Consider the following 17,375-nt stretch of genomic DNA (forward strand, 5'->3'; position numbering starts at 1 on the left):
AAGTATTCTCAACGTGCACTGGATCTGTTAATGTCTTGGAGCTGGAAAATGTGTCTGTGGGGTCCAGAGTAGCCATGGGCACACAGACAGACAAAATGTATTTCCCCATCACTTGGAGTGAAAACCACTTCATGTTTATCACTATCTTTCTAATTCTTTCTTGTGTGTTGCCAGCCATTATGAGCCAGAATGGGGAAAAAGTAAGACAGCCAGGATCCATTGAAGGCACCCAGGGAATCCTTAAACATATTAGCTGTATGATTGCAAAATAATAGATTAAACAACCCAGTAAATATGTTTTCATTTACTATGGGTCCACTGCGTTCCCCTTTGTTGGAAGACTATTTCAACAATGCAGCTGCATCGTCAGAGCTCCTTTATACTCCATGCAGAAAACACTTCAATCATATTTGTCTTTCTTCAAGGCAAGAATCATAAACTCTTATTTTTTTAAAATCCACTGAAAACAATTATCTATCTGATGTTCTGTATGAAAGAAAATGAAAAAATTCCAGAAGTATTGGCTATTCTAGACACACAGAATGCCCCAATATGTTTTTCTTCATGGCTACATAATACTGGGGAGGTAGTGAAGGGGCAATTCTCTTCATAATAAAGAGAAATTCTGAAGTTCTAGTCCCAATAATAAGTGTTAATTTTGTACTACTTTCCTTTTCTATTTGGAAATAAAACGTGGAGAATTATTATATTTTAACATTTATTTCATAGATGGATGTTATTTGCAACTGGAATTTATATACTTATAGTGCTCTAGAAACCCAACTCTGGGGGAAAATCGTGCAACCAGTTTTGAGTAGATAGTAAACATTCAACAAATAACTTACTGATTATTAAATTATTGTTCTCTGGCAAAGGTTCAAATATCTACATTCATAGGCATTTTAACTTGTGCTAATCAGTATGTGTTATGCACTTTGTGTTTTACTTTGTGTTTGGCAATTTAAATACCATCACAGATAATATTGATAATATTAACAGAGCATAGTATTCTCTCTATGTATAGTAGAGATAAAGTAGTACACACACAACAGAATATATACATTTGCACATTTTTTAATATTTTAGGGGGAAACAGTATAATTTCATAATTCAAATTTCATTCAATTTCTCTTAAAAATATTTTCCTAATTTAATTCAAAAATTTTATTTTATTAACAAATAAGCAGGTAAAATTTACAAATCAGTAAAAGAAAGTGGGTGGTATAGCACTGCAATTTGGTACAAATATTTTGTTTCCTCTTTTAAAAAGAGAGCAGAATACAATGAATTTCACTATCTATAAATCTGTAAAATGCCAGCTACCAAAGTGATTAACATTTTCGGAACTTAATACGATCATTTGTTAAAGTTGCAATGATTTCAGGGTGTTAATATTCAGCAGTACATTAAGTAGAACCTATCATATTTGTGTTGAATCCTTCCTCACTCTGCATAGGTGGTTTTTGGGAAAAGAATATGTGTATCATTCATCAAGGTAGGTTCTTCCTATATTACTATATTAAGACCCTGAAAATCCTTCATCTTTCACTTAAAGAAACTTCCATAAAGATATAGTACTGTGGTAGATTAACTTTAAAGTGACCCCCATGATCTCAGCCTGCTGGTTCAAGTCCATATGTAATCCTCTTCTCTTGAGTGGAGGCAGGAACCTATGACTTGCTTCTAACCAACAGAATTTGGCAAAGGGGACAAGCTGTCATCCTATCACCACATCACTACATTATATAAAACTCCCTCTTATTAGCAGACTTGTTCTAGAGTCTCTCTCTCTCTCTCTCTCTCTCTCTCTCGTTAGCCTTGAACAAAAGCAGGCTTCCATGAATCTTCCAGCAATAAGGAACCGAATGCTTCCAATAACCATAAGAGTGAGGACTCTCCAGCTGAGTCTCCAGATGAGAACACAGCCTGGGCTGATACTTAACTGCAGCCTTGCAGAAAACACACAGTACATCCGTGCCCAGCTCCTGATCCACAGAAACTGTGAGATAATAAATATGTGTTGCATTAAGCCACTAAATTGTGGCAATTTGTTAAACCTTATAGAAAACTAATATGAAACCATAAGAAAAAAGGTTTGCTTTTTTTTTTTTTTTGAGAAAAGACTTAGTATAGAGGATATCTTTTTCCATTGTTTAAAAAAATCAGAGAAAAGTAGTCATACACCCAAAGGTAATAGCAAGGCTAAGTGTATAGAGTTTCAGGTGGTCGTGTTGTGGTCAAAATAAGCAGTCTAATTCCTGGCAGGCACATGGCAAGTGGCATATGAAGAATGCAGCACATTTTATTTATAACTGACTAATGAGTGCAAATGGTGGGCTCCATGCAATTATTTTATGACCCCTACCACAAAAGTAGTTACTGGAACAATTCCTATGGTCAGTACAAATTCTTTGCTCCCCTTGTATGCAAATATCCCCTAATATGAAATGAACTAATTGATTTTGGATTCTCTGATGGAAGCTGATTCCAAGATCCTAGGTTTTTGACTAGAATGACAGATTTAGTTCAGATCATACAACCTGCATGTTCCCTTAGCATAAGCATCCTTCCACTGATATTCAAATAGTAACTAGACTCAGATGGTAATTCCGGGGATACCCTGCCTAGATCAGCTCAAAATTTAGAAAACTAAATGGAGAGCTTTAGTTCAAAATGTGACTTTTCCCAAGTAAATGAAAAGACAATCATAGGAAATCAAATTGTTGTGATAACCTTCAGAACAAGAGAACCACAGGACTACGAAGAATAGTGACCTAATCACCCCACTTTTGAAGGAAATAAATTTAGGATTATATTTCAATCCAGTGAAATGGATGAAGGATACATTTGCAGTATTAAGTATAGAGTTTATACCTGGGCACAGGTTTGGTTATAAAATATACACTTTGGGGAGATCATTAGATGATCTTTATCATAATTTACAAAGAGGGAAATGACCAATTACAAAGAAAAATAAGCAAGGTGTTGCAGATTGGGACGCTTTACACGCTTTGCTACCTATGAATTTTTCTGTTCCTTAAATAACAGAATACAATTTCATAGCCGACATTCAATACTCATTTCATCACTAAAATGTGTGCAAACTGATTTAAAAGAGACAAGTAATAAAAACAATTGGCAGAAAAACTTTTTTTTTTCCAGGTTTCTAATGCATTTTTGGCCACTGGGTTCTGGTTCACAGGCAGATGGAAATGCCCTCGAAGACCATCTGAGAAGCATTTCCCAGCTTACAAATGTCAGCAGGAGATTGATAAAGAAAGCAAAACACAGACTTCCACACAACACAAAACACTAGAGTCCAACTTTGACTTTTATAAACTTCTGTGTCTCATTTTTAAGAGAGTAGGGCCACAGCTCAAGTCCTTGTTCTCACTTAAAACCCAAAGTCGTTAAGCAAAATGCATTTGAATTTTCAAAGATCGGGCCAGAACAGTCAGAAACCGCCGCCACACAGTGATTAATGAGCACACCTAAGTCACTTCTACATAAATAGATCATGAAGCAGCACTGAGCAGAGCCTCCCAGGACCACAGGAGAGCAAGCTGATGGCGCTACAGAGCTACCACCTGCCCAGGAGGACAAGAGGGGGCTTCATCCGCTGGGAGCCTGGCTTAGTGACTCAGTGACATCACCAGAGCCATAAGTAAACCACTGCTGTCCATCAGAAGAAATACTCTTTCTGGCTTTCACTAACTGTATTTTGCACGTTGACCTCACTTTTCAGAGCAGTTTCAGCATTGTCTCCAGTTTGCGGAATATTTGACTCATTTTTTTGGTATAACCATCTCTGTTGATAAATGCGTATAGCTATGGCAGTGATGCAGAGCAAGATAAATATCACAACCGCTATCACACCTAGTGAGAGAAGAGAAAGAAAAAATATCATCAGAATACAAACTTCATTATAACCTAAAGCTTCGTTTACATCATATATACATCATCAGAAAGTTGGAAACCAAGTGGCATTATAACACTGAGTGTACTTCTAAGTCTATACATCCTTTAGATACAGCAGTTTTATGCCTTCATCCTCAAGATCTTTCAGCTCGGCTTTTAGTTAATGCCCTTTAGTTAAGTTCAGAACCGCAACGTGACCTCTGAGGTCATGCTCACACTTCATGCTAATGAGTTTTCATTATTTTAAAAGGATAGAGTGATTAGACCTGTTGTAGAGTGTCATTAAATGCTATGTATTTTAACAAAAATTTGGTGCTGATGATCTGATGAATTACAGTTCTGTGATGTGTAAGCCACTTATTTTTATGAGCCTAAAAGAGTCTTAAGTGATCTCTGTTGCTGGGGGGGGGGGGGGGGCATGCCTTTGTGTGATCCCCTTCAGTGGCTTGTGGGTGGGGCCTGTGACTTGTTTTTAACCAACAAAATACAGCAAAGGTGATAAGCTGTACCTGATTATGTGATTATGTTACATAGAGCTGTAGCACCTGTCTATGGGAGCATCCCTCTTCTTGGCTGGCTGTAAGGTGGTAAGCAGTCATGGTGGGAAACTCTACATGGCAGAGAACTGCAGGCAGCCTCTAGGTGCTAAGGGCAGGCTCTAGCCAGCAGCCAGCAAAAATCCAGCAGCTCACAGTCCTATGGCTACAAGACAGTGAATAGTGAATGCTGCCAACCAATAATGCAGGTGAGGAAGTGGATCTTTCCCCAGGGGAATCTCCAGGTGCACCCCCAGTCTTGGCTGACACCCTGATTACAGCCTCATGAGACCCTGAGCAGAGAACCCAGCTAAGCTGTGCCCAGACTCCTGACCCACAGAAACTGCAAAATAATAGAAGTGGGTTGGGTTAAGCTATAAGTGGGTGATAATTTGTCATGCAGCAATAGATAACCAATATGCCATTGTATTAAAAATTTGTAGAAATATAGATAACATTCAGCTGTAGGGAAAGTAAATTATTTGACATCTCCTGTTAGAATGCTTTAAGTACTGAAACATGAGCTATGCCAGTGGTTCTCAGCTTTGGCTGCACAGCAGACAAGATCTCAGAATCTTTGGGAGGGAGACTTGAACATCACTCTTGTTCTAAAAGTTCCTCAAAAAATGATTTGAAGCACTGCCAGGGTTGGAACGGTCAAATGAAGCCTACAAGTGTTTAGGCTATCTATACCATCTATACCAAAACAAGAAGGTACAAAAAAAAGCATTCACCAGTCATTATACTTTTAAGATGATTGACACAGACATTAATATTCCAATTAGCAAATGTTATAAAATCCTTTACTGTTTAGTTATGTGAATCAAAATTTGTATTGTAAAATGAAGATTCTTCACTATACTCTGGGGCGGACAGAAAGAAGTATAATGGAGTCCAACCAACTCAAAGTGTGGTTGGGTGGCTTTGGTCACAGAAATTCCTGAGCATGTGTTCAAGAGTCTTTTTGAGGATTCTTAAATATTAATGGGTAGAATAATAATCATTTTCAGTATATTCTGCATCTCACTTGAGAACAAACAGTAGAGTTGCTATAATTGCTTTCTTGTTTAGTTATAGGACTTTGCTTTGAAGAGCTACATCATATTCAATTTTAGTATCAGGGACAGTAACTCAATAACAGTGATCAGGCCACTTGATTATACAATTACTGTCACCATTATCCTCAAACATCCAGGATGTTATTATGTACATAATTGATTACTAGCTTGTTTGTTTTGTGAGGTTTGGTAGAGTCCTAGAATAACCTCTGTCTTCATCTGCTATCTGAAGAGATTGAGTTAATTTGAATAATGCATCAGATGCCTTCCATAACCTTCGTTTCAGCAATTCCAGTGTAAATGTGTTTGTGACAAGTGCTCATGCCTGCCTGCCTCTCCATCTATCTACACATCTGTCTCTTTCTCTCTCTGTCCATTTACAAGACAGATTCCTTGGCAAGAAACCCACTGTGATCTCTGTGATTTTACTGGATGTGAATGTTACTTAGGTTAATTCTCCTTTCCTCTATTGTTCCCTTGTCTTGCAAGAGAAGAAGGTGATAAACACCGTAGAAAACGTAGAGGAACCCACCTATTGGAGTAATCCCTTAAACAGATCAAATACTTTACTTGGGGGTGCAGTCTGTGATCAGTTTGACTTAGGGCTGAGAATTCTACCCAGAATTCTACACCGTAGGTCAATATACTTGGCAGCTGACAAACCATGCAGCAAACAGCCACCACGCAGACTGAAAGCAGATCCAAGCGAATTGCAGGGGCCAGTAACCTGAGTTGTTATCACCCTACCACCTTGTGTGCTTTGATTCTCTATCCCGTCTATCAAGAACCAAGTAGGATTTCTCAGGGGAATAATATCGATGCTGCTTATTTACTTTGCACATCTTGCCAATGATAGTTAACCAAATGCAATAAAGCTCCGAAGACCACATCTGTTCTATCATCATCTTGACTATCATCATTGTTCTTTCTCTCTCTCTAATGATATTTTGCATTTTTAGACTTTGATTCCTATTTTGAAAATATTAATCACACTTAAGTCAATTTATTTTAAATCAGCTTTTGCTTTATAGTGAAATCTTCTCATTGAAAAATAAATGAGAATGGTTTAGGATTAAGATTTGACTTATATTTTAACAGAAAACTACTCATCTTAAATATACATCATAAATAGCATACATGTTTTTTGTTTGTTCTTGGGCTTGTGAAATCAGGGTATCGTATACCTCACTCATTACGAAAACAGAAGTAGTTGAGATGGGAATGGGCATGTTCACACTCTTACATAGGTTTGGTCAGCACTTGAAAATGTCTGAATATTTTCCTAGTGGTCTGGAGAAAATTGGCATCTTGGTGAACAGAAATGAACAGATCCAGTGTGATCTGGTGCACAGCCTGCCTGAAGACTGGACATCCAATTGTATCCCCCAACTTAAGCACAAATTCCCTTATTTGGAATAGCAATGGGATGGAGAGCAGTTCACTTCCTCCATACCAAGCAGAGTTTGCAACTGACACATTTCAATAATCTAAGTAAATAAGTGTACACGTTCTCTGAATCATAAGGAGGAAATTTGAATATTCATTCTTTAAGGCAGACGTAAATAAATTCTGTTTCAGAGAATACACTGGGAGATATTCAAGATGCAATTACTTTTACCTCTTCTGATACATGTAACTATGTAGAAAATATAAAGATATATTATATATATGAATATATATTTGAATATATATATTTATAGTTTAGCTATCAGACTTTGCTTTAAAAAGCTATATTATATCCAGTTTTAATGTCACACATGTAGAATACATGTGACACTAAAAATATATAGATTATACAAATATATATGGATAATCATATTTATAAATATAAATATATGTAAATCTAAGATAAGGAGGACACCAGAAATAGTTTTATGTATTTATGTTCAGAAGAATCTTTAAGTTTTATATCTCTATGTTTACGAAAATGACAATTTGCATGGTTTGGGTGCTTCTCTCAATATATGTCTGAAGTTTTAGTATCATTTTTTTAAAGTTTTGGGCTAATGGACTCAGACGTCCATGGCTAATTTGAATCAAGGGAGTAAAGGTATATAGGATATATATATATCCTATATATCCTGAAAAATATGAATGGGCATTTCCAAATGAAAAACCTTCTTATTATTGTGTCGTTTGGTAACTATCCTCTTAAAAAGCGTCTCCGTGGAACCACGGGGTCCTTCCACCAAGCGCCCGCAGATGCCCACTTGGGTTCGGCCCCATCCAGAGCATCCCCCGGTCAATGCGGCCCGCCACTGCCCTCGCCCATCGGCGCGGATTCCCGGACGCTTCTTGGCTTATGCCAACAGTGACAACCAGGCCGAGGACCAGGTCATTCCCAGCCCTGTTACCTCCGATGACAGCAGAGTCACTTCTGTCAGCATTAACTAAGGGCTGTCCCCCATCTGTTGGTCCAGAACCACCTACAGTAGAGAAAGGGAGAATGACAGAGGCCAGCGGGGAGGAGGACTCTGGAGACATCACACCCGCGCGGGACGGGGGAGCACGAGCATGCGGCCGGGGCACGGCGGGGCACGGCGAGGCGCAGCACGGGGCTGGGGAAGCTGGCGCTGGGGCCGGCGGCGCGGCGGAGGAGCGCGGGCGGGCGCGGGCGGGCGCGGGGGCGGGGGCGGGGGCGGGGGCACGCACCTGCGCCACCTGCCAGCGGGCCGGTGGCCTCCCGCGCCGGGGCTCCGGGCCCCGCCCCCTCCGCGCAGCGGGTGGCGGCGGCCACGGGTCCGCGCACCGTGACCGCGACCGGGGCGGGGCCGCCGGGGCGCAGCGCAGCCTTGAGCGGGGCGGCGGGGCCGAAGCGCACGGCCGACAGGCAGCCGGTGAAGCCGCGCGCGCCGGCCCGCAGCGTGTCCGGGTCCGCGCCGGGGGGCTCTGCGGGCAGAGAAGCGGCACACGTTAGGGCGCCGGGCCCCCGTCCCCCGTCCCCCCGTCCCCCCGTCCCCCCGAGCCCTCCGCCCTCCGTCCCGCGGCCTGCGCCAGAGCCGGGCAGTGCGCCCTCCCCGCGCGTGGGCAAACCCGCGCCTCCCGGGAGGCAGCCCCCCCGCCCCCCTGCCCCCCCCCACTGCACCAAGGGGTGAAATCCCCTGCGCTGCGCCTTGCGAATGGTCAGCACCCTACCTGGGAACAGGGTCTGCGGCCCCCGAACTAGGGGCTTGCAGTGAGATGTCGCCTGAGCTGGAGCTTGGGGACACCAGGGAATCCCTGGGCCGCACTTCTGCTCACACTGGGGCTGGGCCCTGCCCTCCGCGGCCCCACAGCGCGAGCCCCTCCCCGGGGCAGGTGCCGGGTCGGGTGGGGGAGGGGAGCCCACCCCGGCTGCTTTGGCCTCCGCGGTGGTGGCGGTGGCCTGCGCCCCCTTTCCAGACGTGGGCGCTGGCCCTGCCCTGGCTCGCACCTGACCCAGGCCGGTCGGCCGGAGAGCAGCGGTCGGCCAAGGAGGGCACAACGTCCACTCCCTCCCTTGGACGACGCTCAGCGCCTGCGGTGCGCTTGCCCCCGGGCACCGCGTCCGCCCAGGGCGAGCGCAGCGCAGGCTTCAGGTGTCTCTCGGATGGATGCTCGGGGAGGCATCCGTGTCCCCCGCAGAGGAGGCCACCCCGAAGTGGGGACGCTCGGCCTCGGCCCCCACACGCGCCCCCTGCTTCAGGGCCTAGACTAGCCTGTCCACATCTTTTCCTACCAACCCCAAACCGCAGCGGAGGTCACCCAGCAGCTTCCACACGCTGGGCGTCGTGCGAAGTGCTCTGCAGAGGCGAGAATCTAATGCTCACAGCGTGACACCGTGAGTGCCTTCACTCCCCCCTGGAAGTTAGTAATGTTAGATTTTAGTAAACCAAGGTCTCCCACGTGGGGTGATCTGGATCCAGGCTGCTTGGAGAAACCCCCTTTTCAACAGGGTATTATCTTATGGACGTGTCCATAATTGCTCACAGGAAGGGACAGGGAAATGGGGGTCATCACACTCTTCTTTCTACTTTAACGAATACACATACCTTCCTCTGAACAGTATGTATAGACTCTAGAAGTGGGGTTTTTGGTTGGTGTAATTGCTGATCCTTAAGTTCGCCCTGAGAATCTCAGCTGTGATTCAGTCTCTCTTGATTCTATACTTAAAGTCTTTGAGGATAATCTTTATTTTCCTTTGAGTTGGAATTTTTGAGGGGTACTGCTCTTTTGGCTTCCATTTCCTGATAATATAAGTAACTAGAAATAGTTTTGATTGGATATGGATAATCTAAGACATATATGCTAGACGCTGTGAAAAAGAGCTATTTTTTTTTCTTATACATATAAAGAAGAGCCAGGGCTTAGCGCAAGATTTAATGGCTTGTCCCTCACTTCCTGCCAGTAAGCAGGTGGTGCAGGCTTTCGGATGAGAGCGTTTGAACTCTGGAGCCAGCGTGCATAACCGTACAGTCAGCCGGCCTCACCTGGGGCATCAGTTATAGGTCATTCTCTGTAGACCCTCTGTTGCTTTCACGTAACAGGTGGCAGGTTCCTTATTCTTGCCTCCCCCCTCGCCCTCACCTAGCTTAGGGTCTGTTACACGGGACACAGGCAGTATATGTTTTATAATCAAAGAATCAACTTGGTCCTATTACTGCCCTTCTCTGAGTACTTTGGCTGTTGAAACTTTTTAAAAAGTGGCACTTTTGAGAAGTGGGCTGAGGAAGACAGAGGTCCCAGCTTGTTAAAAGAGACTACTTGCCTTGGCCCAAGCTAAAAGGCACTTCCATGGCTGGCTGTCGTATTATGCCACTGAGTTATATTGAACGTCATGGTAATTAAAGACCTCCTCATTGTCACTAACATTAAGCAACACACCCTGAAGCTTCTACTTGAAGGGTGACAACATATGACACCCCAAAATAGGCTACTTTGGCAAAAGGATTTTTGGGGGCTAACAGTACTTGAAAAACCACAGGTGCAAGGTACCTGGGTGGCTTGAGCATCTGCCTTCGGCTCAGGGCATGATCCCGGGGTCCTGGGATCGAGTCCCCCATCGGGCTCCCCACAGGGAGTCTGCTTCTCTCTCTGCCTGTGTCTCTGCCTCTCTCTGTGTATCTCTCATGAATAAATAAATAAAATGTTCAAAAAAAGAAAAGAAAAGAAAAACCACAGGTGCAAGAAGGGCACTCTGACTTCCCCTTTTTTCTTCCCAAAAGCAGGAGATCAATGCCTGAGGCAAAGCTGCCCACCCTGTACCAGGAGGAAAGAAACTTCCTAGTCATCAGAGAAGAAGGGTTAAGCTGGAGAAACCTGCACTTAAAACCTTGTTAATGTAACTCTTCAACCCCTTGGCTTCCTGATACCTTTAATTACTCGGCACAATTACTGCCCTGTGTTCCATCTAGCATATACACACTATCTGCTTTTCGGGTCTTCATTTTCCTATGGAGCTCCATGTACATTTAAAAATCTATATGCTTTCCCCTTGTTAAATTATCTTAGATCAATTTAATGTTCCGGCCTGGCCATAGACTCTAAGAGGGGAGATGGAAAGTTTCACCTCCAGATAAACTCATGGGGTGGATTTCTTCAATCTTATTACATGTCTCAACCCTTTTTCCTATTAAACTTCATCTCGCTATTTCAGTCTGTCAATCTTGAAAGCCAAATCTTTTGTATCCTTGAAAGCCAAATCTTTTGTATCCTTGAAAGCCAAATCTTTTGTATCCTTGCTCCTTCTGGTTTGGAAAAGAGCCATGTTTTTAAGAAAAATGGTCTAACTTTGAGATTTCTAATAAATGCACCAGGAGCTGTATGGCCTTACAAAATTCTGTTCAGTAATGTTAAAACTGCAAAAGTAAGTGCTATGTAAAAGACCTCTAAAAGCAACTAAAATTAGAGGCATGTTTACATTGTTATAATCATAATAAACAAATCTCTGAAATAGCTATCTGGTCAGTTTGATTATATGAGGCATCAAGGAGCTTTATATATGGTGGATTTCAGGTAGATTCTTATAGTGAAGTATAGAGAGCTTGAGACAAGTCAATTAAATGATTGTTTTAAATTAAAAGAGTTCTTTTGGGGCTCCTCAGTGGCTCAGTGGGTTAAGCATCTACCTTAGGCTCAGCTCATGATATTGGGGTCTTGGGATTGAGTCCATTTGGTTCCCGGCTCAGGAGGGAGTCTGCTTCTCCCTCTTCCTCTACCCTCCGTGCCCCCCCCCAACTACAGCTTGTGCTCACTCTCTCATATAAATGAATACAATCTTTAAAAAATAATAAAAAAATAAATTAAAAGAGTTGTTTAAAGATGATTTTTTTTTTTTTTTTTTGCATTCAGACAATGTATTTTCCCTAAAGAAAGGCATCCTTGCTTGAATATACTTGAGAGAATGTCAAGAAGAACTGACATGGGAAAACACTACAATAGCAACATAGGACTTCTGCAACACTAAAATACTAAAAAAACAAAACAAAATAAAACAAAAAAAAACCCAAAACAACAACAACAAAAAACAAAAAACTACTACTGGCCGATGAAAAGTCTCAGCTGCTGAGCAAAAAAGAGGATCTGGACAGCACTTCCTTTCCCTGTCAAAGTCTGACACTAGCGCTACCAGGCTAGGGTAAAAGAACAAATCTTGGGCAGACATTTATCTGAATTAATTAGACTAATTTTGTAGAATTTATTTTATAAAGATAAATTTAAAATGTCTGTAGGCAGTGCTATTACTCAAGAAAGAAACATCAGTAGAACATGATATTGCAGTATATTTTCATGGATTTCAAGAATTTGTACTTGACACTTATACATATTTGTAGATTGTGGGTAAGGACATGTGTGGGTGGATTTATGTGCCCACGTAGCCTATTATTAATCATGCAGTTGTAGCCGTGACTATGTATGCTTGTTGGGTGTCAATATACATTGAGAGGTTTACTGCTCACTGTTTTCTGTTGCCTTCATATTTTTTATCCTGAGGTCATGGTCATGATTCATTTTTTGACTGGAATAATTCTTTGGTATTTTCCTCAGATGGGATGCATGGTCAATTATTTAATCTCAATCCTACCTTGTTACCCAAAATACGTTTTTGTAATCGTGTCAAATACATTATATATTAGATGCTTGTGTTGTAGCTCATTTTTCAGCAGTGTTAACGATAATCCACATCATTTTTTTTTATCCCACTGTAACAAATGAGAAGTAGGATGACGATGCCACAATCATTGTTTTTTCATTGTAGTAACTTCTGTCTAGAAAGTTTGGAAGATTTTCTCTGTGGGTTTTGCAATTCAGTAATGTTCCCAGCTGTAAGACTTTTCTCATCAGAATGGATGCATTCTTTCAATCTGCAACTCAGGTTTTCCTTTAGCTCAGAGAATTATGTTTTTAATGCATAATTTTTGTCTTTGCTTCTAATTCTGTTTCTGCATCTCTAATTATTCATGTTAGGTTTTCTTTTATTTTCCCTCCTAATTTCTCTCTCTTAATCCTTTTGCTCTGTGGTTTAAGACAGTCCATCTCTATAATATTCTGGGCTAGTGTTTAAGGATAACCAGTGATGATTCCTTCTTTCAGATGACCCAGTGAAATCTTGAAAAATCATGTTACTTTAACTCCCAGAGTTTGTGTGTGCCTATGTGACTTTTTTCAAATTTCCTTGAGTGCCAGTTCTATCCTAGCTGTCTTCTGTCTTCTTTAACAGCTCTATTTTGATGTGAGAGTTTTATTTATTGTTTTAATCCTCCTCCCCATCTCCTTGGGGGTGACATTATTTTTTTTAACTTGTTTATTTATTAATCTGCCAATGAGGACTCCTTGGTTGGGGATCTTATATGATATGCAGGTCCTTCCAAAAGTGAGGTTACAGCTTTTTCTCTCCGCCTCCACCACTGCACCCCAGAAGTGGACCTGTAGGCTGACCCTCTAACCTCAAAGCGTAGGAAGAAGTCTCTTTCCCTCACCCTCACCACTGTAGAAAGAATATGGTGCAATCATCCAGCCCATCCTCCACTCCATGAGGGGTACTGAAGATGGACACAACCACGCTGATTCCAATCTTCCCTTTGGATGAATTCTTTGCAAGCCAGGCTTTCCTGAGGATCCAGGCTTCTCACTCCCACCCTGGGACTCTGCTGTACTCCTGCCGCCAGGGCAAATCCCCATCCCATCCCTCTCATTCACACCTTCCTGCCCCTTCTGTCAGCTGGGCTGGCCTCCAGTTCCTCTTCTCAAGGCACAAGCACAATGAATTGGTGGTGGAAGCAAGTGTCATGGTACAAGCTGTCATTTCTCAGAACCAGGTCTGTACAATGTTAGCAGCAGAATGAATAGAACTGTGTTTAGAAAAGATGATGAATGCAAATCTATCTTCCCTATGGACCTGACTCCTGAAATTCCATTCTTAAGGTTCCTTCCTTATGGATCAAAAATTTTTTTCCTTTAAAATGTAAAGAAAGGGGCGCCTGGGTGGCTCAGTCAGTTAAGCATCTGCCTTTGGCTCAGGTCATGATTCCAGGGTCCTGGGATGGAGCCCACGTCAGGCTCCCTGCTCAGGGGGGAGTCTGCCCCCTCCCCTGGCTCTCTCTCTCTCTCTCTCTCAAATAAATAAATAAAACTTTTTTTAAAAATAAAGAAAATGTAAAGAAAAAGTGAGGGAAACCTTAAGAAAATAGCTATGCATTATTAGAAATTTATATATTGAGGTGAATATGTTTGATCAGCTCCTGGCTCAACAACACAGATATATTAACAGGAAGTAAGAGTACAAGTGCAGTTTAATACTAGGTAAGGAGGGGATAAGAATGTGACTTGACTGTGGCCATGATGCAAAGTAACATGTAAGAAAAAAAAATGGGCTAAGCGTTGAGGATAAAGTTCACTTCCTTTGTAATTATGAGTAGAACTCTAAATCACTTTCAGTAAAAACAGATTCAATCTTTTTTTTTTTTTTTCACTTAAAAAATATCCATGGTAGGAAATCTTGAAAGCACAATCAAATTTATGGCAATTCAGGACATAAACATTCTCAACTGTCTCAGACATTGGGTAGTACTGCCCTTAAGACACATCACCAGGGTTGTACATTCCAATACGTGGGATGATTTCCGCTTTTATGAATAACAAGCAATTTTTTGTTAAACAAAAAATCCACAAGAGAAAGGAAGAACTAAACAATTAAAATGAGTGTGGAGAGCTCTCTGCTATCTACAATGAGCAGTGCTTCTGGAAGGCAAGGGCAGTAAACACTGGAACAGTAGAAGGAGCACTGCCAGAGGCTCTCATCAGCAAGAAAAATCAGGAAACAAAGTGAGTGGTGCATGGAATTGCAGGAAGCAGTGCAGAACATCAGAAAGTGTAAACATGGATAAAGTGAACACTGACTGTTTTAAGCAACAACAATAATGACATCTTCCAAAAAAAAATAATGTTCAAAAGTATAATACGTGACAAATGTGTCATTGTGTGGTAAATCAAGGATACGTAATCTAATCCTAAAAGTAACTGATAATAATAGAAGGAGGTATAACTATAAAGTTGCTTTAGGAGATTAGTAGCCTCCAAGACAATCCTGCTGCCCATCAACGTGAGAATAAACAAATACATACTCAAGCCATAAGGGACTACACAGCAAAGACAATGAATGAACTTCTCTGTACATGCGACAGCATGAATCAAGGTTTAAAAACACCTGGTGAATGAAAGCAGCTCAATCGAATCGACCTGCTATTTATTTTGGAATTGCTAAAACAGCAGAGTGAGCTTAAAATTCTAGATAAACGACTAATTGGAAAACAAGTAGTAGACCAACTTTTCCAGTCTGTCTTTCAAACAATTCAGAGCTGGAGGGACCTGATTTTCAGAGTCAGAAAGAAGTGAATTAGTTATTCCCTCTTCCCCAAAATACATGCCCACCACACACTAAATATCCCCGCTCTTGCAACTAACGCCTGACAAGAAATCAGGGCTAGTAATTTGGGACCCTAAGCCCTTTGAACAAGCACTGCCAGTAGGTACCCAACTGGAAGAGTAGTCTTCAGTAAATAACATCAACTCTTGGTGTGATGACATGTGAGCGGTCTCTGCCACCCTTTCACTCCAACAAGGGGCTACCATCAGAACTCTACATAATTGCTGCTCTTAGCTTCTTGGTCCTTTCAAAATTGTGCAGCAGCCTCTCTCTCCCCAATGTGACCTTGCTCTGTCTCAGCAACCCTGAACCCTGGGCCCCTCCAGTTCTCTACCCCCAATCTCCCATCACACCTTGTTCTTGAATAAACTCATTCTCACTTCAGAATAAATGGTCAATTATGGCTCATCACTCACCTCTCCCCGCTGTGTGTACATAAGAGGCATTGGCAAAAGAAATAAATCTCTAATTGATTTTTTTCTTATTATTGAGATACAATTCATACACCTTAGAACTCACCATTTTAAAGTATACAATTCGAGGCAGAGGGGCTTGTATATTTACAAAATTATGAAACTATTACCAGTATCCACTTGCAGAAATCTTTCTATCACTCCAAAAGCAACCCAGTACACATTAAGGCACCACATCCCATTCCTACCCATCTCCAGCCCTGGGCAAACCTAAACTACTTTCTGTTTCTATAGATTTGCCTATTCTGGACATTTCATACAAAATCATACACCATGTGCCTTTTTGTGTTTATCTTCTTTCACTTAGCGTAACGTTCTCAAGATTCATGAATATTGTATCATGTGTTGGTACTTCATTAGTTTTTATGGCCAATAATTCCTTGTATATATACCACTTCTGTTTACCTATTCCTTAATCAATGGTCACTGGGTTTATTCCCACTTTGCGTTACTAGTGGACAATTCTGCTATGGTGGTTTGTATACACCTTTCGTGTCTAGACATAAGTTTTTAATCCTCTTAGGTATATACCTAAGTGGAGTGATCATATAGTAACTACATTTAACTTTCTTACAAACATTTCTTACATAACATTTAACTTTCAAGCAAACCGTAAAACTATTTTTTCCACGTGGCTGCACCATTTTACATTCCCATCACCGATGCACAAGAGTTCAAATTTCACCACATCCTCCACAACACTTGTTATTCTCTCTCTCTCTCTCTCTCTCTTTTTTTAAAGATTTATTTGAGAGTGAGAGAGAGTGAGCTATAGGGAGGAGCAGAGGGAGAGAGAGAGAGAGAGAGAGAAGCAGATGCCCAATACAGGACTCAATCCCAGGACCCTGGAATCATGACCTAAGCCTAAGGCAGATGCTTAACTGATTGAGTCACTCAGGCCACCCCTGTTACTGTCTTTTTGATCACAGCCATCCTATTGGGTGTGAAATGATATCTTGTGGTTTTGACTTGCATTTCCTTGATGGCTAATGATTTTGAGCATCTTTTCATATTGGTCATTGGTATATCTTCTTTGAAGAAATGTCTTTGATTTTGATCTTTGACCAGCTCTTTTGACCATTTTAAAATTGAGTTGTCTTTTTGTTTAGTTGTGGGAGCTCTTTATATACTCTGTACAAAAGTTCCTTATGAGATGCATGACTTGCAAATGTTTTTCCTCATTCTGTGGATTGTCTTTTTACCGTCTTGGTAATATGTTTTGAATTACAGCAGTTTTAATTTTGATGAAGGCTGACTTATCTATTTTCCTTTTCTTGCTTGTGCTTTTGAGAAACCATGATCTAGCCCAAGGCTTTTGAGAAGCCTTAATTAAGAAACCATTGCCTAGCCCAAGGTCACAAAAATGCACAAGTATAGTTCGATCTAAGATTTTTATAGTTTTAGCCCCCACATTTAGGGGTATCATCCATTTTGAGTTAATTTTTGTAAATGATGTGAGGTAGAGGTCAACATTGCTTTTTTAACTTGTAAGATCCAGTAAGCTCAG

General features: G+C 41.5%; 1 protein-coding gene across 1 annotated transcript in view; it reads right to left on the reverse strand.

The window, feature by feature from the left end:
- Window positions 1–1,078: 1,078 nt before the first annotated feature.
- Window positions 1,079–17,375, reverse strand: part of LOC121479799 (contactin-associated protein-like 3) — a 188,343-nt gene continuing 172,046 nt past the window's right edge. The window contains exons 22-24 of the mRNA XM_041735601.1: window positions 8,165–8,401; window positions 7,867–7,938; window positions 1,079–3,876 (exon numbers count right to left, since the gene is read on the reverse strand). Of these exons, the coding sequence (XP_041591535.1) occupies window positions 3,683–3,876; window positions 7,867–7,938; window positions 8,165–8,401 (503 nt within the window). The 3' untranslated portion in view covers window positions 1,079–3,682. The remainder of the gene's footprint in view (window positions 3,877–7,866; window positions 7,939–8,164; window positions 8,402–17,375) is intronic.

The sequence above is a fragment of the Vulpes lagopus genome, chromosome 2, assembly GCF_018345385.1.
Source record: "Vulpes lagopus strain Blue_001 chromosome 2, ASM1834538v1, whole genome shotgun sequence".
Taxonomy (NCBI): Eukaryota; Metazoa; Chordata; class Mammalia; order Carnivora; family Canidae; genus Vulpes; species Vulpes lagopus.